Source organism: Podarcis filfolensis (assembly GCF_964270895.1).
Source record: "Podarcis filfolensis genome assembly, chromosome: 7".
Taxonomy (NCBI): Eukaryota; Metazoa; Chordata; class Lepidosauria; order Squamata; family Lacertidae; genus Podarcis; species Podarcis filfolensis.
In genome coordinates, this window is record NC_139603.1 from 48,202,841 (window position 1) to 48,228,784 (window position 25,944).

Consider the following 25,944-nt stretch of genomic DNA (forward strand, 5'->3'; position numbering starts at 1 on the left):
TTTCAAAATATGAGATGGAGGCAGGTCGCAATCTTGAACTCTCTTACCAGAGATAAACAAGCACCTGAATTTTGTCCCACTGACCTGCCATCAAATCAAATCAATGGATGTGAGGGTGATCTGGCTGCAACATCTGTCATCCCATTGATTGCCAGGGTTGATTCAACCTGCCATATTTTGACTGAAGAGATATGTTGGAACTGCTTAAGACTATTATTACAGTAACTTTTAGAGAATTTTTAAAATACTGAATTGTTAGCAAAATTCAGTTTATTGTTCCCATTTCTGCCTGCTTGCCTATGTTTTAGCAAGGAGACAAGTTTTAGTATTGCTGCAATTTTCAGCTTTTAAGATTTTCAAATTCTAAGTACACTTACCATAAAACTTCTGTAGGCTTGGATGGCACTTCAGATTCCTGTATGTTCCCTGCCTCCTTCACAAAACATGTGGATCTGTGTCTACATGAACTTGTTAGCAGCTATGTGGGGAACAAAGAGGAGAGCTGGAAGCAGAGTAAATTAGAAGACAAAGGGGAACTCCAAAGGGGAACATGAAAAAGCCCTTCCCAGAACACAATGTTTTACAAACTGCCATTATTATTGTGAAATCAGTGCCAACATTTATTCTTCTGATTTGCCCCAGATATAATGTACTTCTGCACACAAGGACAGGAAGTCCTGACAGAATCCTAATAGAATCTCTGTGCTCAAAAGCCATCCATGTGCCAGACAAGACTGCCGTCTATTATCAGCATGTGTCCATACTTGTCATCAAGACTAAGGAGGCTCCCAGACTGTCACTAGTTTCAGGTGGGATTCAAACACATGCTGGCAAATGCAAAATTGTAGTGGATTGGGAGATCTTCCCCAAAAGATTGGACTTTTTGTAATGAGGAAAGTGATGGGAAGAGGCACTATAAAGTGAGGGATAGCACTTACTTTGACACAATAAACTCCAGCTTTGAATCAGGATAAATGCTCAATAAGCAGGTCATCTGGGAGCACCCTGAATCTCATCAAGGAAAGGGTAATGCATCTGTGGGCTATGAGCAAGACCAGGACTCATCTCAAGTTCTTAGAAGATTTAGAACCAGCTGTCAGATGGTGTGTAGGATAACAGATCTAATCCAGATGGAACAATGCCAGATCTGGTCCTTTCCATAAACCTGTCTCAATAAAAACAGGTAATGCTTGCCTCCAAGATTAGGGGGCATATGGCTTGGGAAGCACTGTCCATACCTCTTTGCCACTTTTCCCTACAGGCAAAGAGAGCACATTGACAAGCACAGGCATGAAAAGGAATAGCAATTTTTAAACACAGAGTTACATTTTGCTGCAGCTTTGCGAATTTACACTATGCCATTTAATGGTACAGGGAGCTCTCAATACATAACTATCTAAGGATATCAGAATGCAGCTATCCCAACACTAAAGTTCCAGGAATCAAGCTTTTGTTTGATATGAAAGTGTAGCTAGATCAAGATCAACACTTGCTTACTGCTGCTGCACGTTGCTAGCAATTTCAGATCAACTTTGCAGATTCAAATGACCACCCTGGTTTTAGTGAAGAGGGTACAATTTTTAAATTAGGCCTAATTTTAAAATTTCACAATTAGTTTTTGCTCACCAGACCCTCGCTTTAAGTCAGGAATGGGGAATTTGTAGCCCTCCACGAGTTTTTCAGAAGCTGGAAAACTGAAAGTTATATAATTTAAGCAGGATTTCAGCTCATTTCTAAAAATGGTTGGAATGACACAAGTATGTACAGATTAATTGCTTTATTAATCTAACCTTGTTTCGTGTGCATATCTGGCTTCTGAACTTCAGAGTGCCTCAGACAGAATATAGTTGTGACATTACATGGGTCTCCCATTATTGCCACTGCTCTTATGTTCTCACAAAAATGGGATGCATCCAACAGAAATGATAAGAATGGAGAACCAATCTCAAGATGCTGAAGAGCACTGCACTGTTTATTAGTGCTTTGTGTTCTCAAAAGGTTCCTGCCATCCCTTCCCTTTCTGTAATGTCGAAACTGCAGATCCTCTTGGGCTTAGTTGGCTATAAGAGGAGGGGGAAAAACCTCAGATCAGGACTGGCATTGTCACTTCCCATCTTACTTTGCTACTCAAGAAGACTGTCACTACCATCACAGATTTGCTTGCAGACATGGCCAAAGGAGGGGAATGCAGTGACTTTTGCTGTTGCATTTCAGCTGCTATGATCCTAAGCCTGGAGAGCAGGTGGCTGCCATATATTTGTGCTCATTCATGTCTCTAAAGCACCAAAAATGATCCTCAGAATACAAGGGAAGTTAGGTATGGGAAGGGTTCTCTCTCAGACTCCACTGCAATGGCACACTGTTCCAGAAGGGGTAGAGGAGCACCACGTGAACTGTGTTCCTCCCAGCCGGCCCCATAGTTGATTGCTGGGTTGGAGGGTGTGTGATTGCAATGGGGAAGAAGCTGTTTGGGGGAACTAAAGGAAGCACCATCTCTCATTGCTAGGGTGGGGAAGGATCTGCTCTCCTCTGCCTCATCAGGGACTTTGAAAGTGAGGATCACGCTGGCTGCTGCCCCTGTAATCCCCACTTTAAAAGGATTTCTTACTCATTGCTGTGATGGAGAAGCCTGCCTTTCTTGGTCTGAGCAGGGAGAGACTATGGCAATGTTTGTGCGTGTGTGTGCGCACGCATGTGCACTCAGACCACGTTGATGCCACCAACTTAGGCCCTCCAATGGTCACACATTGCTCCATGTGGTCCTTGAGGGCAAAAGGCTTGTCCACCTCTGCTCTAGGAGAATGTATGGAAAAATTAATTATAGGATACTTGTGCTAACAAAATATGATTTTTAGCAACTAAGCTTATGGTCTCTCTCTCTCTCTATTCCCATCTGGTGCCGAGTACTGGAGCTATCATTTAGCACAGGGCTGGGGAACCTCAGGCTGGGAGCCTATTTGCCTGCCCCTCAAGACTCTCCTGGCCACCCTTGGCCCTGCTCCAAAGCCTCTTCCTGGAACAGGATGAGGGACATGCAGTTCAGCAAGTGATAGTAAGCTGGGCAGCTGTAATTTTAGCCCACAACAAAAGAAAATGTGAGTAAAAAGCAGAAGCTGCTTACTTTTAATCACCTTCTGTAGAGTCATCTCTTCAGCCTACCAGCTCACATTTCACAAGGTGACCATTCAGAGGGTCAAAGCTGAACACATATTGTAAATTCTTCAATGATTTTAGCTTGATGTGAAAGTTTTATCAGATTCCCTGGTGGGAAAGTAACTGAGGAGTAATTAACCATGTCACAGTATTATGGTCCAAGCTGGATGAGATGATCCAGCTGCCATGCATACGCAAGTCCAGTTAGAAAGCCAGTTGGTACTACACAACTGGGAACAGTGAAGGAGTGGTGGTGGACTGAGTTTCCCATGCTCCCCAAACAGCTGCTTCTCCCATTCTCATAGCACTAGGACTCAGGTTCATCCAATGAAGCTGAATGTTGAAAGATTCAGGATAAAGTGCTTCTTTACACAGCACACAGTTATGCTGTGGAATTTGCTTTCACCAGAAGCCATCATGGCCACCAACTTGGATGGCTTTAAAATACAAATTCATGGACTATCAATGGCTACTAACCATGATGGGTGTCTTGCATCTCTGTTGTTGGAATGCTGTTGTGCTCTGGTCCTGCTTCTAGGTTTCTCATAGGCATCTGGTTGGCCACTGTGAGAACAGGATGCTGGACTAGATGAGCTACTTCTTAAGTTCCTATGACTGGTAAAGGTAAAGGGACCCCTGACCGTTAGGTCCAGTCATGGACGACTCTGGGGTTGCGGCGCTCATCTCACTTTACTGGCCAAGGGAGCCAGCGTACAGCTTCCGGGTCACGTGGCCAACATGATTTAGCTGTCATGGTCCAGTCTACGGGCGATCAAAATCCTGGCTGAGGACATCGGGACCGGGGTCAAGATGGCAGGGTGGGAGCAGGAATGAAAGTCCAGAAGCCAGGGGTATGAGGGTCAGGAAGCAGGGAGTCATGAAGTCAAGGGTCGAGAAGTAAGGAGTCAAGGAGCTGAGGTCCGAGGATCAGGAAGCAAGGAGCCTAAGGCAGGAAACGTGTTGCTGTGGCAAAAAGCCAAAGGGAAATGCTGACCTTATATCCCTTCCTGGCTCTTGCCACCAGGTGCAGTGAGTTACCAAGCGGCCTCACCTGTGCGGCCACGCCTTGCCTCTCCAGAACAAACTTAGGAAGGCCCCAGTCCTGCGAAGCCCTACTGGTCACAGGGCCTGGCTCCTGCATGCACTCCTGACATAAGCTGCTTCTGGTGAACCAGAGCAGAGCACAGAAATGCCGTTTACCTTCCCGCTAGAAGGAAGGTATTTATCTACTTGCACTTTGGCATGCTTTCGAACTGCTAGATGGGCAGGAGCTACGACTGGTACAGCCATTGTATTTCTAACAAGATTCTATGTATGCACACAGCTGTACTTGCTAACTAGCAACCAATCAAACCCCAACAGTACAATTTGATGTTCTATGAATGCTTGAGATACAACATACAAATTTGTTAAGAAAGCTAGTTTTTACTTAATATTTCCTTGGAAATACAAAAATACATTCATGAAACATGACTAGATACAGTAATATCATGCCATTTCAGAGGTTTATTCCCTTTAGATACATTGCTTTGAAGACTCTAAAACTTTCTTAATGTAAAAGTGTTTTTCTGTCCAGACATTTCAGTGCAATTAATTTTCTTCTCATAACTTGTTGCGTTTCTTCTGCTCCCAAACTAAATGGTAAAAATTGCTTACATACTAAACCAATCCAAGTCAGGGTTATACATATGGTACACTGTAGTTAAACATTAAATAATCCAGATAATAAAAGTTGTAAATCTGCTGTCTTTCTGTGGCGGAAATTTCTGCCAAGTATTGTCTGACAACTTCTAAATTTGTTCTCTTTTCACTGGAATGCCTGTCTTTGAAATTAGGAAAAGTCAGCCCCTCTGGTGCACCTATTAGTCTCAAAAAATAATTGGCATCGTCTCCCAAAGTCTCAAATTTTCCAATGTAATCATAGTTGATAGCACAAGGGTAACAGAGTTGGCTGATCTGTTCCCAGTGAGTGTCCATACCTACTGGCCGATGGGAATCTAACAAATACTGGATGAACTCTTTAAATTTCACTCCTGAGCCCGTTGCCAATGCCACTCTATCTGCATTAAGTCTGTATTTCTTAATAATTGCCTTCCCAAATACAGGGTGGTAGTAGCTGTTTGGATGTTCAAACTTATCTCTGAATGCAGACACTAATCTTTCCATGGGATCCCGTACAAATATAACTTTGGTGTACGTCTTTAAACGCTTGTGTATCCCTTTTAGATTGTAGCTGTCTAGTTTTCTGAGATGCTTTCCATAATGTACAGCATCATGTGTAATGTTAGCAGCAGAATCAGCAACGCCACTGAGCACCATCAAAACCCGCTTCCAGTTGGAGCAACCTGCCTTAGGCACCTCACAGTACAAGACTTTGTGCTTATCTTCCACATAGATTCTGGACACCATGCGCGTAAGGTGAGTCCGGGGTCTGCTTTTGCCAGTGTACCTTTTGCAGAAATCGTAAAGGAAAGATCTTCGTTTCTCTTGCATCTCATCTGTGGATTTCCAGTCATTGCTTTTGATTAAAGTTTTGTTTAAAGGGCGCAGAACTGGTGGTAAATTCACTTGCCTGAACTGTTTAAGAAGCGATTTAATCTTCTGCGACTCTTCAGATAATCCAGTAGTCAAGGAGCCTGCCATCCCTAGAATAGGGTCAGCATCTCCCTGAGAATGTCCAATCTCAATAAGAGTTTTACGTGGCTTGTCAAGCTTTTCACCAGTGACCCAGTTTTTTGGTTTTCTTTCAGGTTCCTCTGAAGAATAGAATCTGAAGTTCTAAGGGGGGGGGAAGAGAAACCAGAGAACTCTTAGAATGTTCCTCTATTGGGGCCTGCTAAAAATGTTGCTGCGTAGAGAGCTGCTTTTCAGGATTCCATCTGCCCCACTCCTTTCTCTCTCCCCTCCAATTTTCCATCCCCCCCACTGCCCCAACATTCACCCATCATGTTGTAGCAATTAAGCATGTTTTTTGGGACTCTCACTCCCTTAGGGTTTTTGTTTCTTTAGCAAAAACCGCCAACTACTACTGCAGCCCTTGATGTTTCCAGTGTATGCTTGCACTTCCCTCTTGAGCATGGATGTTGTCTGCTTTGGCCACATAAGCCAAACAAATAGCACTTGCTTGCTGAAACAGATCTTATCTGGATTGCTCACCACCAGTCAACCTTCATTAACAAAGTAATGAAGTGATGGGTAATGAGTGAAATTTGCTGTAGGAAGGCACTCTTGTATCCTTGTTAGCAGATAAGGAAAATGGATTCTCAGTATATTTTTTATTGAACAAGTAGTTCTATGTTCTTTAAAGGGGAAAGTGAATATTAAGAGATGAGACTTATCTTTTTACAGAAGTTGAGTAACAAGGAGTCCTCTCATGCATGGTTCTCAGGGGTTTGCTAGATTTATTTATTTATGAGCAGATTTATAACCCACATATTTCACAAATGCTTGCACAAGGATTTGTGCAGTACTATAATACCAGCTTCTGTGGGACTTCTGCTTTATCTTGCACTAGAGAAACCACATCTTTGGATTCTGCTTAACTTTTCTGATTAAAAAAAGATCTAGGATGTGACATAAACTGTCCTTCCATGACTAGAAGACACCTTTCACGTGTGGAAGGGAAGGACACTTTTGGAATCTTCCAACTGATTTTACTGGTGGTTTTATTTGTTTTATTTTGTGTTGCAATTTAGTGGCTTTATATGGTGAACTGCCTACAGGGCTTAGCATGGGTTGAGGTGAAAGCTGAATAAACAAACAGACAAACGAACTGATTGAAATTGACTAGCGACCAGGAATCTATTTATAACTGTACTTTTCTGAATGTTGTGTAGATTGAATCCCAGGAATCCCTAAATGATACAAATGAACTTCTGCAGCTGAGGATATATACAGGAAATATGCAAATACAGATAACAACACTGATATCACAAACATCTGTAGATCTGAAATTTACCCTCAGTGTATTATGAGTGGAAAACCTTTGAACGATTTCAACAAGAGGGAATGAGATATAAAAAGCCAGGTGATGGCTATTATCCAAGAACTGATTTAAATAAACAAGTCAGCTGGGACCCCTGACCAAAGCTCAAAGTTATCCCTAAGGAGATTGTGGAGAGGTAACAGAAAGTGACCAGAGGACTTCTAGTGCAGCTACCTGAGAAAGAGAGTACGCACTTGCAGCAGGAGATGCTGAACCACTATGACAGGAGTGACTTTTGTTGTTGTTGTTTTGTTTGCTAGAGCAGCTAAGCTTCTCAAAAGTGCCTCAGGTAGCTCTCCCCAGGTTCAACTGGCACACACACACAGCAGGAGTGCCGTGGAACTGCTCCCTGCTCAGCTCTGGGAGAGAAATTGTCAGTCAGGAAGAAGGCAGCACTAATCAGATGTGGGGTGGAAAGAGAGACAAAAAAAGGGGGAAATGGATGTTGCAAGGTGAGGGTTACATTATGTAAAGCACCATTTTTGCTATTTTGTTTCATGGCCCCCATACTTAATATTTCTGTAGTTCCAAAGTCATTAACAATGGTACCAAGTAGTGACTAGTGGCTGGTGATTGTCAGGTACTGAGTAAGTGAGTGCGGAGTGAGGGAAGGACAATCCATGTCAGTCTGTGAGCCATCGGTTGCTGGTCCATGGTGACTCCACCACAGCCCAGCTTAGGTGGGATGCTTCAGGGACCAAATAGGGTACCAGTATCTGTGGGGAATGCTGATCCACCACATCAGATAGCGTGAGAAGCACTGAATATTTTGATGCAAGTAGCATGAATAGTCCCTGTATTATCCTGCTTTTTGTTGAAATTGCAATGGTATACTGGCTTGTCAATAAATAAATAATCACTACAGTCTCTCTTCCTTTTGTGAACCTGTGTGGTATAGTGGTTACAGTGTCAGACTATGACTTAGGAGACCAGGGTACAACTCCTCACTCAAAACTTTGGGCCTAAACTACCTTGCAGGGTTGTTGTGTTTAAATGAGATGGGGGAGAACCCTGTATACCTTGAGCTTGAGCCACCTTGAGCTCCTTGGAGAAAATAGTGGGATATAAACGCATTTAAATAAACAGATAGATAAAATAGGTTTATGTTAAACATAATGGATGGAATTCAATGTTGCACCAATTTGATCATTCTCTCAGTGTTTCCACATGCCAGAAAGAATGTTCTCCACACACAGAAAAACACCTGGGGCGTTCTGGGAATTCTCCTGACCCCCTAGAGCTAATTTGGTGGGAGGGCACAGAGGAATAGGGGAAAGAAGTCCCATTGCACTAGCAGGATTTGTTGTTCTGGCTCCTGCTAGTGCATCTGCTCAGTTGAATCTGGCCCACTAACTGCTGCAATTAGTGAATGAAAACAACTAATGTTTGAACACTGGCAGCCTCCATAAGTGCTTTGTTTTATTGACTCTATTTAGGAAAAGGAGCAAAGAGAAAAATGTAAAGCGCAAAGATCAGCTGATCACCTACTCAAATGGATGCAAGTTAGATATCTTGGAACTTGTTTTCATGTTTTCTGTATAAATTAAAAACCTTGGAAGTAGTGATTTTGTGTCTCCCTGTATTAGCTAATCAGCTTTCAGTGCTCCTAAGCAAGAGTCCCACTTTCACCTTCCGAGCATTCCCTGCAGTGCATCAGATGTGACATTCCAGGAAGCAGAGTGTCTATGTGCATTTCTTCTTGCATTCCCTGTACTGCCGAGAAGCACGGAAAGGTCACTTTATCCTCACAGCAATCTTGTGGAGATGGACAGGGCTTGTGAGACACACAAGAGGGGCCATGACGCCATCAATGGATGCTCCTGGTGCACCCATGCAACACTGGTTTACTGTGCATTATGTTACTCATGTTATGGCCACCTGCATGGAGCAGCTCTCTGCCGAGGTCGTTTCATGTACTTTCTACATGAAATGTGTGACCTCAGTGAACTCATAAACCAGGTGACCTTTGAAGGATGGTCTTCCCTGTTCCATAAGGAATCACAGTGGTCATTAAATGTCTCAATAATGGTTAGCCTTGGGGTTGTGTCTAAGAATACCCAGGATTTCCTTGTCCAATGCAAGTGAGACAAGGGTCTCAGTTGACTTGATAAATCAACCACTGTGGTGTTCTCTGGATGTTCCTAGACTACAACTCCCATCATCCTTGACTATTGGCCAGATTGCCTGGGGTTGATGGAAGTTGTATTCAAACAACATTTGGAAGGCACACGTTGGCTAACCCTGCCGTGATACAGTAACTTCTGCATCTTGACTGCATAACCCAAGCATGCCAGAACAGTTCGGAAAAGCAGGGATTTCCATTAGGGAAGCTATTTAAAAGGCTATTTAAGTTGCAATGATGTTTTAAACCTTTTAAATTTAGAAATGTGGTTCTTTAAAATGTAAAAAATATACAAAACGTGAAATAAAATATATTCTGTCTAGTCCAGGAAAGGCAACCAGAAAGAGAAAAATGGGAGCAAGCTTTACTGTGTTTTAAATTTTATTCTCCATTCTCCTGTTTTTGTATTTGTGTATTGTATTTGTGTTATGCCCTGAAATTGGATAAGATGAAAGTTGGCATTAAAATGTTTTAAGTAAATAAACTTGGGAATGCAGCAGCCAGTGCCCACTTATAGATGACAAAGGGTTAAAAACTACAGAAAGAAGCCACAAAAAGAGGATGAAATGGGGGTCAGTGGCACAGGAGGAAAGGTTTAACTCTTTCCCCATGAGTAATTTCCCTGATTCTCATCTCTCAAAACAACAAGAACAGCTGTTAGTCCCATGGAGTGGGCTGTGGTGGGAGCTAGACTATCTTAAGTGGGGTGGGAGTGGCGGAGAGAAAGTATCAAGACATAATTCCTTGGCTAAGTCAAAACATACCACTTTCTTTTAGCTTCTGATTTGTTCATACAAGACTGTATAAAATCACATGCATTAATGAAATGAGACAGTTTGCACAATCTGGTTCAACAAACTGATTTGTGTAGGCAGTAACTTGGATAAACGGAATTAATCTCCAATTTTGTTTGCCAATTCTTGTTAAACTGCTAATTAATTTCCCCCTTGTCTTCCTCTTACAGTCAAAATATTATGTATTTTTTTCTTAATAAGCTGAACTTCATGATGGCTGAGGAATTCTGAATCTTTGCCAGCCTAGTAGCATCTTCACATTAGGGCTACACTCTATGATCTTCTGAATGGAATTAACTGCTGGTAAATATTTATATGCATGCAGTTTTTGGCTCTAATCCAGAGAAAGTTAGTTGTGCTTAAGTTCTATTCAAATAAAGGAGATGAATTACTTGCAACTAAATTAAGCTCCAGTTAGATCTTCAGCAAAACCAACTTACTCTGGATAGGAATAACTGAGCTCTGTTAGATAATTTCAAGCCAGCTACAGAGAAAAGTGAAAAACCAACCCAACCCACTGGCTTCAGCAAGAGTTTTATTCTATGTCAATACATTATTCTTTTTGTCTGTATTCAAACATGGTAATGGATTAAGATGAACCTTGAAATAATAATAAAACAACAAAAGATTAAATTATTTTGAAAATACCTAATCAATTTGTTTACCATATGTTTTCAGCTGAAACTGTTGTGCTCCTTTTATTAAATGTTAAAATAACTATTTTAATCTATACAAAAAACCTGTTTTTAATGAATCTTCTCATTACACACAATGTCTGGCTCCACCTCCAGTCTGCAGTTTCTACATTTTTAATTCCTTCTTGTCCATTCGCTGAATTAGACATAATTACTTCTAAACAGTTTGTTTTTATTCACATTGTTTTTATGTTTCAATCCTGCTTTTAAGAGGGGGTTGTTTCATATGACTACAGTGGTACTTCAGGTTACATACGCTTCAGGTTACATACGCTTTAGGTTACAGACTCCGCTAACCCAAAAATAGTACCTCGGGTTAAGAACTTTGCTTCAGGATGAGAACAGAAATCATGCAGCAGCGGTGCGGTGGCAGCAGGAGGCCCCATTAGCTAAAGTGGTGCTTCAGGTTAAGAACAGTTTCAGGTTAAGAACAGACCTCCTGAACGAATTAAGTACTTAACCTGAGGTACCACTGTATTTGTTCATAGGGAGTAAGGTAAAGGTAACGTTAAGGGATCCCTGGACAGTTAAGTCCAGTCAAAGGCGACTATGGGGTATGGCACTCATCTTATTTTTCCTGCCGAGGGAGCCGGCGTTTGTCCACAGACAGCTTTGTTGGTTATGTGGCCAGCATGACTAAGCTGCTTCTGGTGCAACGGGACACTGTGATGAGTGCTAGAGTGCACAGAAACACTATTTACCTTGCCGCCACAGTGGTACCTATTTATCTACTTCCGCTGGTGTGCTTTTGAACTGCTAGGTTGGCAGATGCTGGGACAGAGCAGGTTATGCAGGTGACACTGTGGTCTAGACCACTGAGCCTCTTGGGCTTGCCAATCAGAAGGTCAGCAGTTTGAATCCAGGCAATAGGGTGAACTCCCATTGCTCTGTCCCAGCTTCTGCCAACCTAGCAGTTCGAAAGCATACCAGTGCAAGTAGATAAATAGGTACCGCTGCAGTAGGAAGGTAAATGGCATTTCCATGCACTCTGGCAGTTGTCACAGTGTCCCGTTGCACCAATAGCAGTTTAGTCATGCTGGCCACATGACCCGGAAAGCTGTCTGTGGACAAACACCAGCTCCCTTGGCCTGAAAAGTGAGATGAGCACCACACCCAATAGTCACCTTTGACTGAACTTAACCATCCAGTCATTTACCTTTTACCATAGGGAGTGTAGTGTGGCAGAAACAACAAACATCTGCCTATAAATTATTGAATGGGTTTTAACCTATCTAATGCAAAATATCTAATACAAAGTACTGTATGTATATCTCATGAACTATGCAGTTAAAAGATGTATATACATTTTTAAAATACCTGATTAATTGCGTGCTGCTGTATTTTTTCTTCAGACACTGAAAGAAAAAATTAAAAATCAGTAAGTAGTAGTATATTACAATGAAGTGATCATGTACATAACAAAACTAAGTTACGAGAGAAAAGTTATGAAACAAAGTGCAAAAGTATACAGAAATATTGAAACTAGCTATCTTTTTAATCAGTATTTTAGAATATGTGGAATGTTCACACATTAGGAAAAGCATATTGGCCTAGTTTGCATGTAACATTAAAACATGGTTTAAACAAACCTTAGTTAACAAATCATGGTGTAGTGTTACATGCAAACCCAGCCCAGCACCTTAACAATTAACTGTGTGCTGTTGCAACACTATGAAGCAACACCAGTAGTAGCACACCGGTGGCACTGTGAAGCAACACAAGGAGTAGCACTGTGGCTGACCACTTCTTGTCCGATTGTTTGATCCTCATCTTATACATCTTTAAAAACTCTTGCCTGGGAATTAAATTATATTTCCTTAATAAATCCAAAAGGACAAGGGGTTGAGCAGAAATATACTAAATGACTGCCAACAGCATGGTACTTAACATTTTATAACATAAGGAGTTTTCACACACCAGTCACTGCATGCCATATATAGTTACATCTTAATAGTTTCATTCCCCTTCAGAAGAGGATGCTCCAAATACAAGAGAATTTTGCTTCTGCCTTTTGAAGACAGCAGGCATTAAACACAGGCTTCTTGGGCAGTTACCTCAGGCCATGCAAGCTCCAGGATGGATTCCTAGAACATTTCCTAAGCCATAATACTGAGCTGATGTACTAGAGGCTTGCCTAGGAAAGTTTTTATTAGCGTATTCTATTACAACACAGCTTTATCTAGGGCTGCAATCCCCAAAAACAACTACATATGAGAAGATACAACAGAAAGAGATGGAGCTTGCACATGCAAAAGTGAACAGGGACTGCATACATACCGTATTTTTCACTCTATAACACGCACCCGACCATAACACACACGTAGTTTTTAGAGGAGGAAAACAAGAAAAAAAATATTCTAAACGAAACAGTGGATGTATGATTTTTGTGGTTCATGCTGTGGCCACAGACATGTGATCTGACAGTGAGTTTGGAGTAGCCCAATGCAAAAATTCTGAGGATCTATGTGGATCCATGCTTTGTAACCACGTTTTTGCACCACTGCGGCCCCAGGCAACAGTGGGTGCATGATTTTTTTGGTGCAAGATGTAGCCATGCTAAGTGATCTGATGGTGAATTTGGGGTGACCCAGTGCAAAAATCCTGAGGATCCATGTGGATCCGTGCTTTGTAACCACGTTTTAAATGGGGAGGGAAGGAAAAGCACTCAAGGGACAAGGAGCACGCGTGGGGTGTGTGGAGAAGGATGCTGCTAATAATGCAGAAGAGGGGTTTAAGGGGAGAAGGCTCCTCTCCTCTCCTGCTTTGCTCCTTTAAAGCAAGCAGGCTCTGCTTTTCTCCCTCCTCCCCACTCATCCCCGGCTTAGCGAGCCGAAAAACTTTGCTGCTATTTAGGGAGCTGAGTGGGGAGGAGAGAGGAATAGAGAGCCTGCTTGCTTTAAAGGAACCAACCGGACAGGAGCCGCTTACACTCGTGTAAGTGGCTCCTCTCCTCTCCCGCTTTGCAGGCTCTCTGTCCCTCTCTCCTCCCCACTCAGCGGCTCTTCTCCCGCTTTGCTGTTTCAAAGCGAGCCACGGAGGAGGGAAGGAAGGGGAACCATGGATCCTCTGCTCACGACTGCAGCAGATCCCCCCCGCGACCCGTAGGCATTCCCTCCATAACACGCACAGACATTTCCCCTTACTTTCTAGGAGGAAAAAAGTGAGTGTTATGGTGCAAAAAATACGGTAATATGGAATACTCATTCTACAACAGAAAACGCCAGCACTTCAACTGAGGCAGGTAAGGTGGAAAAGTGGTTTGACAGATTCAGGCATTTTGTTCTCTTATTAGAAGTGACTTGGGAAAGCCAGTAGGGCCATTTAGAAAAGGGAAGTGCAGGCTGAAATCCTCTTTTCCCCTCTCTACTTACGCAGCTTAAAAGAATATGTCGGAAAATAAAGGAAACAAAGGTTGTTGTTGTGTGGTTTTTTTTTAACTTTTCATGTACACTAGGTTACCGTTATCACTGAAAGGCTTTCACCTTGTTTGTGGGAATTTCAGTTGAACTCCATCAATTACGGTTTTCTGGGCCAAGGATATGTGGATGGCACTCCTTTTACAGCTTGTCAGTGTCACAATTTGTGTAGCCAGAGGGATTGCTGTGGAGCCACATTAGGCAAACTATCAAACTGGCAGGTTTAAAGACATTGACAAATGCGCTCACTTTTGTTCTTCTTCAAACACAGAAGGTTGAAGGTTTGCTTTCATGTTTACAAAATTGCATTTTTTCCCCTGCAGGACAACAAATGGATCAAACCTCTTTTTTAAAAAAAAATATAGTATTTTTCACCTGATTTACAGGTACTGATCTTTCTACATGGCAGAACATCCAGTAATACCTTCGTGGTTACTTTTGTTATTGAGCATATTCAATCCAAATAAACTGGTGATTAGTATCTTTAAAACTGATAGGCTGAATTAAAAAGGTGGCAGATCTAAATTAAATGACCAAATGAGATAAGGCACACATTAACTAGAGATGTGAAATATACATATCTTCCTAAGAGATTCCCTTAATTTAACAGCATATATTATCATATCTATCCGGCAATGTATGCATGTCATAAGCTCCCCTGCAAATGAGACGGCTTATTCATTTTGGTGGAGATCCATGTGTGTACTCCTTTCTGCACATAGACCAACTGATAAGCACATGTACTTTATATGCAGATTGGAACAAATCCCAAAATCTCCATGCTCAAGTTCTGCATGTGTTACCAGGTGTCCCAGAGGTCTTTCAGTTGAATAGAAGAAGCATTTTGCATCAGTCTTGCAAATCAAGAAATTGCTTTTTGACTCATCTAGGACCATAGCTCAGTGGCAGAGCACTTGTTTTGCATGCAGAAGGTCTCAAGTTTAATTTTTGGACATCGCCTCTGCTTGAGAACCTGGGAGAGCCGTTGCCAGTCAGGTAGATGGCATGGGGCTGGATAGATTAATAGCATGATTCAATAAACCAAGGATAGGGAACCTATGGCTAACTAGATGTTACTAGACTCCAATTCCCATCAGACCCAACCAGCATGGCCAAAGGTCAGGGGTGATGGAAACTGTAGCCCATGAACATCTGGAGGGCCAGAGGCTCCCTATTTCTGCAACAAAGCAACATAATGTGGTTATTTCTTGAAATATGTGAGTTTCTTCTGAGAGCTGGTGATGGTGAATGTCAGACTGGAACTGGGTATATCCAGGCTCATTTCTCCACTCAGCCCTAGGTGACAATGAGCTAGGGACCATATCTCAACCTGCCCTACCTCACAGAGTTGTTGTGAAGGTAAAAGAGGGGCATGCATTCTGTATCAAGCTCCTTGGATGAAAGACAGGATAATAAAGAATAAAGAATAATAAAGAGTGGCTGTTAGCTATGGAAGATAAATATCTGCAAGTGTAGGTAATTCTCTGGGTGATAGCAAGGAAACCCAAATGGACTTAGTTATTCGTTTATGAGGAATGGTGTCCTGAATTTCGGAGTGCTTGGAATTTGGATTCTATGTCAATTCCAAGTAAGGCATTTGTGAACACAGTCCTAGTATTTTCTGACTTTGAAAGGTAGGTTTTAAAGAAGTATCTTGTCTAATGATCTCTTAAAGTAACTATCTTCCTAAAAAGAGAGAGAGAGAGAAGGATCAAGATTACTTATTGCTTTAGGCTATGGCAGAGGATTGTCTCTTTATGATAATTACTTCCTGCATAATGGTGTACTATTTTGTTTTGTAGATACAAGTGTTACTTTTTTGCTTCAAGAAGGAAAATTAAACATTATTTAGGCAGTCTTTCAGTAGGCACTGCTGTGTTCATTGAGAACATCATTGTGACAATTGAAATCACATCTTGAGGCTAATTTTTGTAACCAAATAAGGCTCTCTCTTTTTGGTAATAAAAGATTAAGGAGTATGTGTTTTAAACATCCTTTAATGATGTACAAGATGCTTGGAAAGACCAATGTTTGCAATCTCTGGTTGGATCAACTCTATTTTGCTCAAAGGTTTGTGGACTTTGAATACTGATGCTTTCCTGCTTCCCAGTACATTTGTTTTTAGGCTATTTTTATTTCACTTTAAAGGAATTTTAATAACTTTGTGTTGACAGCATAGACAGCTGGGGCTGAGAATTAAAGAAAAACTCACTTGCTGACTGAGGAAGGAAGTGACATCAATGAGCTTCTAAAGACAGCCCAGAGGGGAAATTGAATTTTGTGCATGTGGCCTGCCGTTTCACTGTATTTACAGGAATGCCTACAAATGCAAATGGGATCATTTATGGTATCTATCTCAAACATACCAAGAAATTGTAGAACTCTGGAAAGACTTCTCTGACAGTTTCATTTTGAAGGATTTCAACAGGATCATTGGCCTAAGTCCTCATTACTAAGGGTAGTTTCCCCTAAGTATTTTGACTTGCACCATTATCTGAAACTATTATGTTCTGGAAACTCAACCTGTTTGTAAGGTAAAGGTAAAGGGACCCCTGACCATTAGGTCCAGTCGCGGCCGACTCTGGGGTTGCGGCACTCATCTCGCTTTATTGGCCGGAGCCGGCGTACAGCATGACTAAGCCACTTCTGGCGAACCAGAGCAGTGCACGGAAACGCCATTTACCTTCTTACCAGAGCGGTACCTATTTATCTACTTGCACTTTGACGTGCTTTCGAACTGCTAGGTTGGCAGGAGCAGGGACTGAGCAACGGGAGCTCACCCCGTCGTGGGGATTCGAACTGCCGACCTTCTGATCGGCAAGTCCTAGGCTCCGTGGTATAACCCACAGTGCCACCCACGTCGTACCCATGTTCTTTTCCACCACAGTGGCAACATACAAAGTTTTGTGGTGTTGCAATAGTATAGAAAAAACGATGCCAAATTCTTAACACACAATTTGCTGCCCTAGCATACAAGCCTTTGTGCATTTCTACACAATCAGACAAACATCACAATTCTGTTTATCCTCCTGCGTTACTACTCCTGGAAGCTCTGAGACAACAATAGCAGTTTCTTAACATATCCCAATGTTATCACTAGGGAGGCTAGTCCTGAATGTCTTACTTCCACATTTGCTACTTTGCAGCCATTAGTTCTAATAACAAGCACCTTCTTCAATCTGAATAGCTCATCTACTGTTATTGTATCTGTTGCAATTGCAACAGTGCTTTCACATTGTCTCTCAGGCACTTTTGCCTTCTCTAAATGTAGCAAACTCTAAAAATGTAGGCTTGTCAAATGAATCTTTTCTCCTTGCAATCATTCTAGTTACTGCTCTTTGCACTTGCTCTCGTTTGAAAGCACATGCATATGGCACATAGTGGACTGAATAGCATTGAATGAATAATTTGCGTTGTAGGCTTGACATGCTGGAAGGTTGGACCACAGAAATTTTTAATACCTCAACAATGTAAAATTGGAGAACTGCTTCTTTGCTTAAGAAGCATGCAAGCTAGTAGATTAAATAACACCCCCCAATGAACCATTCCAATTTGACCAGAAATTTAATATAGATATGTAAACAAAATTCAATAAAATATGGTAGATGTATGCCTCCTCTCCCTATTCTTAGGAGTGCCTTATAGCTTCACCACATTTATTTTGTGCAAATTAAGCGACAGGGTACGATGAAAAGGTCCCGCCATGAATTAATTGCCTTTTCCTTAGTATTGCATAATCGTAGCAAGCTGTCACGGTGCCAACTCACCAGTTACTCTGGCAGCGTTAAACATAAAAAGGAACCCCAAGTTGAAACTGATTGAACCAAATGAAGGAAAGCTGGCCATTTCAGAGCCTTTGAATTCTCACAGCATTCTACAGTCTTTCCCTGGCTAATTTTTGGTGATTACTTTTGATATGAAAACAGTTCTTTAATTGTCAGTCTCTAATAAGGATGCAGAGCTGTTCCTAGGAGGTTCAAAGGACCCTGGGAACATAAACATTTGCAAAAGTTAATGCAGCCAAATATCTTGTGCTGACCCACGTGTGCACATTCAGCTTCTGCCTAATGAAGTCATTACCAACAATGCCAACCAAGCAAGATGTTCTCCTCAATTTGACAAAGGGACTCTCATGTGAAAAGAATTTGGGAGTACACATTCATTAATGTTTTTTGTGAATAAAAAGGGGAAAGTGAAATTAGACTTCAATTCTGAGCCAAAATTTGCCTTAGCTCCTTTTCTAAGCACAGCAGTATGTGTAAGAGGTATACATACAAGAGGTATGTATAAATAAAGAGCTGGCATGGTGTAATGAGGAAGAGACTGAACTATGAATCAGGAAGTCCCTGGTTTGAACTTTGTCTCTGCCATGAACTCAATAGGAGACTTTAGATAAGCAACCACTTCTTAGCCTCAGTCTATGTTTGATGGCAGATAATAGCAGTGATTTACAGGGTTGTAAAGATTGCAACAAGAAAATCCATGTAAAATGTTTTAAAGCTCTATACAAGTGTTAATGATTCTTATTCATTATTATTGCCACTATGCTTAAACATTTCATTATTTTAAATATCAGATTTTACTTTGCACTGGAAAGCTAAAAGAGTAACCGCAAGTGTTCAGAAAGCACAAGAACACTATACCTAATTTCCTAAATAAGAACCATATGGCTGCACACTAAGTCAGCCTGATGGAATAATTTGATTGTTATCAGGAATCAGCAGCTCATGGATTTGGTCATGTTTGCAACATGGAGGTTATGAATGTAGTTGTTCATTTCTTGGGAGAGGTAAACCCCTAGTTTTGCCATACCAATTCAGAAGAGGTGAAATCAGGCTTTACACTAATTTTAAAACATTTACTTGCTCTTTAACAGGCTGTGGAATGAAGTGTCAGGTCAATTCTTCTTCCTCTTTTTAAATATTGACTTCTTTGTAAAAGGTCCTGTGATGGGTGTGTCATGAAAATGGGTAGAATTATACCTGGCACGAAGTCATGTTATTTCCCCCCTGTAGTGGAACATTTTCTTCTTCTCCTCCCTTGCACACACCAAAAATTTGTTCTAGGGCTCCCCCAACCTCTGCAGGAGATTTGGGGACAGTGTGCCTGTGTGTGAGAGTGCAAGCTCCATTGTGCAAGTGGAAGTCATTCTGCTCACATTATTTAATTGAATATGGCCCAATGGTTTCATGTTGCAACACCTGTTCACAGTTTATATCATCATCATCATTGACTTTTATTGCACAGTAATTGTCTTCTGCTGCTTGGATGCCGCCACCCCCCCTATTTTTTAAACACAAAATAGCTCTACATAAGCTCATTCAGGGTCCATGTGGTGAACATGACCTCACAGTGCTTGGTAGCCAATCAAATTTGAATATGCAATGATGCCACTGAGAGTGAATGAAGTTCTCCCACTCCTCTCATTCTGAAGGGTGGGGGCAACAGAAGTAAAAGCAAACATGGAAGTTTGCTGCCCCGGCAAATCAGATTGGCAGTCCCATCTTGTCTTCCTGTGCTTGTGGTTTCATTACCTACCAAACACTCTAAGGCAAGACTTTTGCCCCAATCCAGCTTGTGTAGTACAGGCGTCTCTGCATCTACAAACAACTGACTTGCACTCAATTGCGTATAGGTACCAGGAAATAATTAAATATTTCAATTCAAACTCGGAAATGGCGGGAGAGAGCTGAAGAATCCTCATGGCTCATGAGGAGACCCTCCCCAGACCCTGAAGAGAACATCAGTGAGGGTGGATGAAGCCCTGAAGAGACCAGAGGCGCAGTGGGGTTTTGTTTATGCTGCTCAGCCTCCCAGCTTAGCAGCTGGTGTGTGGAGTCGTGCAGTAGCAGCCCCTTTCCTGCATGTCCTCCAACCTCCTGCCAGCCCCAAAGCTTCAATTCTAGTTATGGATATTTTTGAATACAGTATTTTTTGTATGGATTGAAGAGAGAGTGGCAGAGAGGGTGTTTAAAACCCTTTAAATTGGTGCTCCCCACTTTATGCAATTTATGTGCATGGGGCCCATAACGTAACCTCAGTGTAAGTGGGGGATGCCTGTACACTACATGTAGTACATTTGTTGGCAGCAGGGGAAAAACCAAAAACATGGGTTCAAAGTGAAGCCTTATTGGAATGCTAATTCATTTCAAAAATAAAACCTGTCATGCTGCCAAGGTGGTTAAATGAGCAGCAGAATGGAAGAAAATTGCTCTTTCAGTTTACTAATGATGCTCAACTCTGGTTTATAGAAGCCTCCACACCACCAGCATCCTGCTCCCATGTGAACTTGTCCAGTGGTAGGCAAGGTGCCTCTTACTTTCAGAGATGAGAGGGATGCTGCGAGGGAGAGGACTTTCTATCTGTGGAATGCCCTCCTCAGGGCTATTTATCATGCACCTCTTTTCATCACATTTAAGTATCAGGTAAAGACTGCTCTCTTTGCCCAGGCATTTATTTGTGTTACGATCAATCTGACTTAGGCTTTTGCATTGTAATGTGGACAGTTTTATTTTAATCTGGCTTCTGCATTTGTCTTTGGTGCCTGGTGAACAATTTAGTCGCAATAAGGAATATCAATAAAAATAATGAATATCCATAGAGAAAAAACAAAGGTCCAACAGAGTGATAGATTTGGCTGCTCTGAAAGGTGCGATTCAACATAAATACTTTGCTTGATCTATGTCCATGAAGATGGAAAGTGAAATGTTACAAAAAAGGGGGACTCTCTAAAACAGAATGTAAAACATTTTCATCTCTATTGTTTTATTATTAGAGTAAAATAAAGAAGCATATTCCAAATTATCTTATTTGTAGTGAAGCATGGCAGTAGCCAGAAAATGGGAAGAAACCAGGCAAGGCCATCACCTTTAAATTCATTCCTAATGCATGAATTTAAATTATAATTATACTGATGTCACACAAAAACCTCCAAGTAATCAGTTGCTGCAGGGAGTTCATTTTACCTACATTTTCCATAGTTAGATTATGACCTTTCAAGGCTTCTACTTAGATCCAGCTGCATTTATTGGAAATAATTTGTTAAAGGTCATTCATGAATGGGAATACTGGTTTTATATATGCAAAAGATCAAGTTGGTACCGCTTTACACCCTAAAGTTCAAAAAGGAATATAGAGGAAGATCATTATCACATCAGATTTGTGAGTTGTTATTTAAAAAGCAGAGGGGGTATTCAAAGGACACATTCATCTGCCCCAGCTGCAACAAAACATGTCTCTCCTATATCGGCCACAGCAGGCACTGTAACTCTCCAATGGTTTGACATCACCTTAAAAGGCACACTCCTCCATTGTCACCCAAGACAGATGGATGCCAAAAACAAAGCTACAAGAATGAGGCAGTGGTGGAGAATCTGGGGTCCTTCACATTGTCGGACTCTAATTCCCATCAGCCCTGGCAAGCACGGCCAACCATCAGAGCTGATGCCCAGTAATATCTGGGTGCAGGGGGACCACAGACACTTCAAGAGAATTGAAGATTTTGGAGATGCTCAACTCTTTCTTCTCAGCTGCCAGTTAACATCCCACCCTTGCATTCTCAGGTCTCAACCAGATACTACTCCCTTTGTGGCTACCACTTCACTTTTATTTGTTTTCCAACAGCTTATCAATTAATGGAGTTCTCTTCTGATTGAACTAGTCCAGTTCAGGTAAAGTTATTCCCAGTAAACTGGTCCCCGAACTTTATATCTTGATTCAGCTGCTAAAGGTTAGGCTGTAGAGCATGCACTTTGTGTGCAGGAAGTCCCAGGTCCATTCCTAGCATCGTCATGAAAAGAGCAGCAGAGGAAGGAAAGATTTCTTTTTTATGCCTTGAAGACCCACCACTAATAATACTAAATAATAGCCAATACCTAGTTCAATGAATACTTTGACTCACTATAAAGACTGCTTTATATGAACACCTTTTGGCTAAGAATTTGCCTTCCTTGCTGATGGGCTCTAGGACCAGAGATATTACAGCCAGTCTAAGCCGGAATCTGGGTTATTTGCAAATATTATCTAGGCTTTGGCCTGAACCCCCAGTCTCCAAGCTTTTTCAGTTGGAAATAGCAATCTCCTTGAAGGAAGTGGGCAGAAGTACTGTAGGTTGTGATCTACTAGTAGATCTCTGCATGATTTGACACAGATTCGCAAGGACTCCCAACTGTTTAACAATGTTTAACAATGGCAGCAACACAATGACGGCCTCCTGCCAAATTATGTTGCTGAAATGAAGAGATTTTGGGGTAAGATGGAATGATTTTGTGTGTGGAAGTAGTGTGATTTCAATTCCTGCATTCAGAATTCTTTAATTCTGTGTGTAGTATTTTTTTGAACTGGATTCTGGTTAGTAGATCTCAGTGTTCTAGAAAAAAGTAGATTCCACAAAACTGATGTTTGCTTTGTATTATAAAATTCCACTGTATATTTTTTAATCAGCATTTGAAATATATAAATGGGAGATTATTCTCAGTTTAGCCCCAGCAACTGCTGAGATGTTTATTTGGCATGGTTAAGACACAATTAATTATCCAGTATTGTTCTGAACTGAGAAATGTTGAAGACAATTTTCAGGCAGTTGGTTCCCTTTGCGCCTTGTATCGAACACTTGCTTGTATGTCAATTTCTTTGGGCCCCCCTCCAGATCACCCATTTATTGAGCATTCATTATGATTTGCTTGTGCAAAGTGTACACAGAGGTTAGATTATATCTGGTGTTTCTTGAGTATTCATTCTGATTTGTTTTTGGTTCAATTACATGATTTGATTGCAGGCGATTTACATATCTTCCCATTAGCCATTTGTTCACCCTACACATTTCAATGCATTTCCCCCTCATTTTTCAAATGGTAGAAAGTATGAGGTTTTGGTTTTTGAAGTGGATTTGCTGTGCTAGGGTGACAGAGAGCTTTAATCTACTTAAAATGCACAAACCCCAAGTTATGGTGTGCACTTGAAGCCTCCCACAAAACACTGATAGTCTGGAGATGCCCTATATATATCCCCACCTTTCATCCCAGGGCCATCTCTATGTGGAGATAAATGCAGATTATTAGTATATTCCATATATGACTCTTATTGTTATGTGTGGAAGTTATTAAAAATGTAGTATTGTAATTAGCCATCTGGCACATGATAACTTCAATTAGCCTGATGAACAGACTCCTTTTTGTTAATATATTGTGTCAATGGGATGTTTACAACTGCCGGTTTCAAGCATTTTCCCCCATTGGATTTCAAAGATAACTAGCTCCCAAGACCACAGAAAGAAGACAAACATCTTCACTAATTGTGGCATGGTGCCATTATTGCATAATACAAGTAATATAATTAGGGGGTGGGGGAGCTGTACAAGCCTAAAGAGAGGCAAGACAGAGATGAATGTCAACACAAAAGTAAGCATATATATATGACTGCATATGTCCTTGATATTGCACATTCTTGATGATTTGTGCTCATGATGCTATCAGGGCAAGTCATACATGACCTCACTTTCAATCCTGTTTTTGCTTGCTAAAGCTTTGTGGTGGTCACATTGCTTTCCAATCAGTTCATATCTAATAACTTCCTGCTGAAATCCTGTAACTTTTTATGACACAAATATTCTGATTTATTTCTATACCGCTTTTGTTGCGCTATAGCCTTTCCAGACAGCAATAATGTGGTAACATATTGGAAGCATCACCAAATGATTAATATAGCAGAATAAATCAATCACTAATGCACTATTATTGTGGCATAAACATGTAGCAGAATATACCCAGAATAAAACTCCATTCCTAAAAGGCCATTAGGAGTGCTTCTGAGTCATCCCTCTTCAAATTTCCCCTAGAATCAATGGTCCTGATTTCTCTTGCATTGACCAAAAATTGGCACAGACATTTTCTTGTTTGGCTTTCAATGATTTTATAAGTATGTGTTTTTAATAATCAATATTCTGCTTTTCTTCTCTATGAAAGTTAGAAGGACATAAATCTATAAACAGTAAAACAATATGAAGAATCAGAACAACAGAACAGCAACTCAAATATCTAGAAGGGGTCAATAGCTTGATTTTAAGAAGAAAAGTTTTAATTGCCTTCTAAACACTGTCATTGAAGGAAACATTATTAGTCATCTGGGAGAGAGGGAGGTCTAGGGGCGGGAAGACATCACAGAAAGGCCTCTCATGCACTGTCAGCTTACCATGCAACTTTAAACAACCACTCAGCATGCAAATATCAAGCTAGCTACCTGCAGCAACATTGGAACCAAAATGAATCCCCTACTAATTTCACCCAATAAACTGGTTGTTATATGAAGAAAAACAGTCACAGCCTATAAAAGTACTCAACTCCATTAAAGACAAAGCAACCTGTTCAGGAAAAAAGCTGATAACTTTTCTTTCCCAAAACAATCAAACAAACAAACAAATAATACAGCATGTTAAAATGACAGGTTTCCATATTCACTCAAGCTTTAAAATGAATGGCAATCTTAATTGAATTGACTGCTGTAACTTTTACTTCAACAATGCCTAGATAAACACAGAATTTGAAACATCCAGTTTGAAAATAGTTCCAAGGGTGAAGAAATCTAATCAATGAGAAAATGTACTGTATAATAATACTTGGTGCATATAGTTTTGACTATCCAAGCAATTCACATACATTTTCAATGTAATCCTTACAAGAATGTGTATTTGTATTACAAGCAAGTCCATTTTCAGCCAGAGCAGCAGGTATTTGAGAAAAGGAAAGAACTATCAAGACAAGCATTGTTAAGTTTCCAGAGGAAAAGCCTTTTTCATCTTTTGGAGCAAAAACACTCTTGTGGCACCCAAAAAACCCAACATACAGTATTAACTGTAAAGGGAGACTGCAACATGAAACTGTTGAATTGCAGTATGTCAAGGATTGCCAGCGCTATCATGTGCAGATTTTTAGCCTGGCATAGGTGTTAATTGGCTTACCAACGCCAGAATGTCTGTGTCATCAAGAGTTCTGTGTGTGTGTGAATTGCTGCTATTAAGCACCTAATTAACACAGTACATTTATACGTTTCATTTTCACTTGACCTCACTTTCTATCATCTGTCTCTCCCTCCACTTAGGGGTGTGTGCATGTGTGTGTGTGTGTGTGTGTGTGTGTGTGTGTGCCCCCACAACTCAGAATAACACTCCATGCATCTGATGAAATGGACTATGGTTCACAAAGCTTATGCCATAATAAATCTGTTAGGCCTTAAGGTGCTACAAAGCTCTTTATTGTTACAGTTGTGTCACCGCACAGATCAGGAGTGAAGTCTTTATAAATTAACACTTGTGTCTATCGCATAATTCAACATCCAAGTAGAGAGCATTAGAATCCCAACATGCCTTCCTTGCCCATGGTGACTGGCGGTGGCGGCAGCAGCAGCAGATCAGCAAAGTACAGCAAGCCACTCAGGGGTCTCTCAATTTACTTCTCCCCATAGTTTGAATAGCTTGGCCACAGGACAGAGTAGGAGAGGGTGGGGAGGAAATAATTTGGCAAGCTGGCCCTATGCGTGCCCATGCTAGGTAATGCAAACTAGTAGACACAAAAATAGCTCTCCACTGATGCCAGCAAAGATCCATATAAATTGTGAAATTTCATAGAAATCATACTGATATAGTGAGGGAAATAAATTAAGAAATTGAAAAATTGTGCAGTAGCACCTTAGAGACGAACTAAGTTAGTTCTGGGTATAAGCTTTGCATGCACACGAAAGCTTATACCCAGAACTAACTTAGTTGGTCTCTGAGGTTCTACTGGAC

General features: G+C 41.1%; 1 protein-coding gene across 2 annotated transcripts in view; it reads right to left on the reverse strand.

Annotated features, from left to right (window-relative positions):
• Positions 1-4,558: 4,558 nt before the first annotated feature.
• The window catches only part of CHST9 (carbohydrate sulfotransferase 9), a 55,998-nt gene continuing 34,612 nt past the window's right edge, over positions 4,559-25,944 (reverse strand). For both annotated transcript variants that reach the window (XM_083623048.1, XM_083623049.1), the window contains exons 3-4: positions 12,067-12,104; positions 4,559-5,931 (exon numbers count right to left, since the gene is read on the reverse strand). In XM_083623048.1, coding sequence (XP_083479174.1) covers positions 4,834-5,931; positions 12,067-12,104 — 1,136 coding nt within the window. In that variant the 3' untranslated portion in view covers positions 4,559-4,833. The remainder of the gene's footprint in view (positions 5,932-12,066; positions 12,105-25,944) is intronic.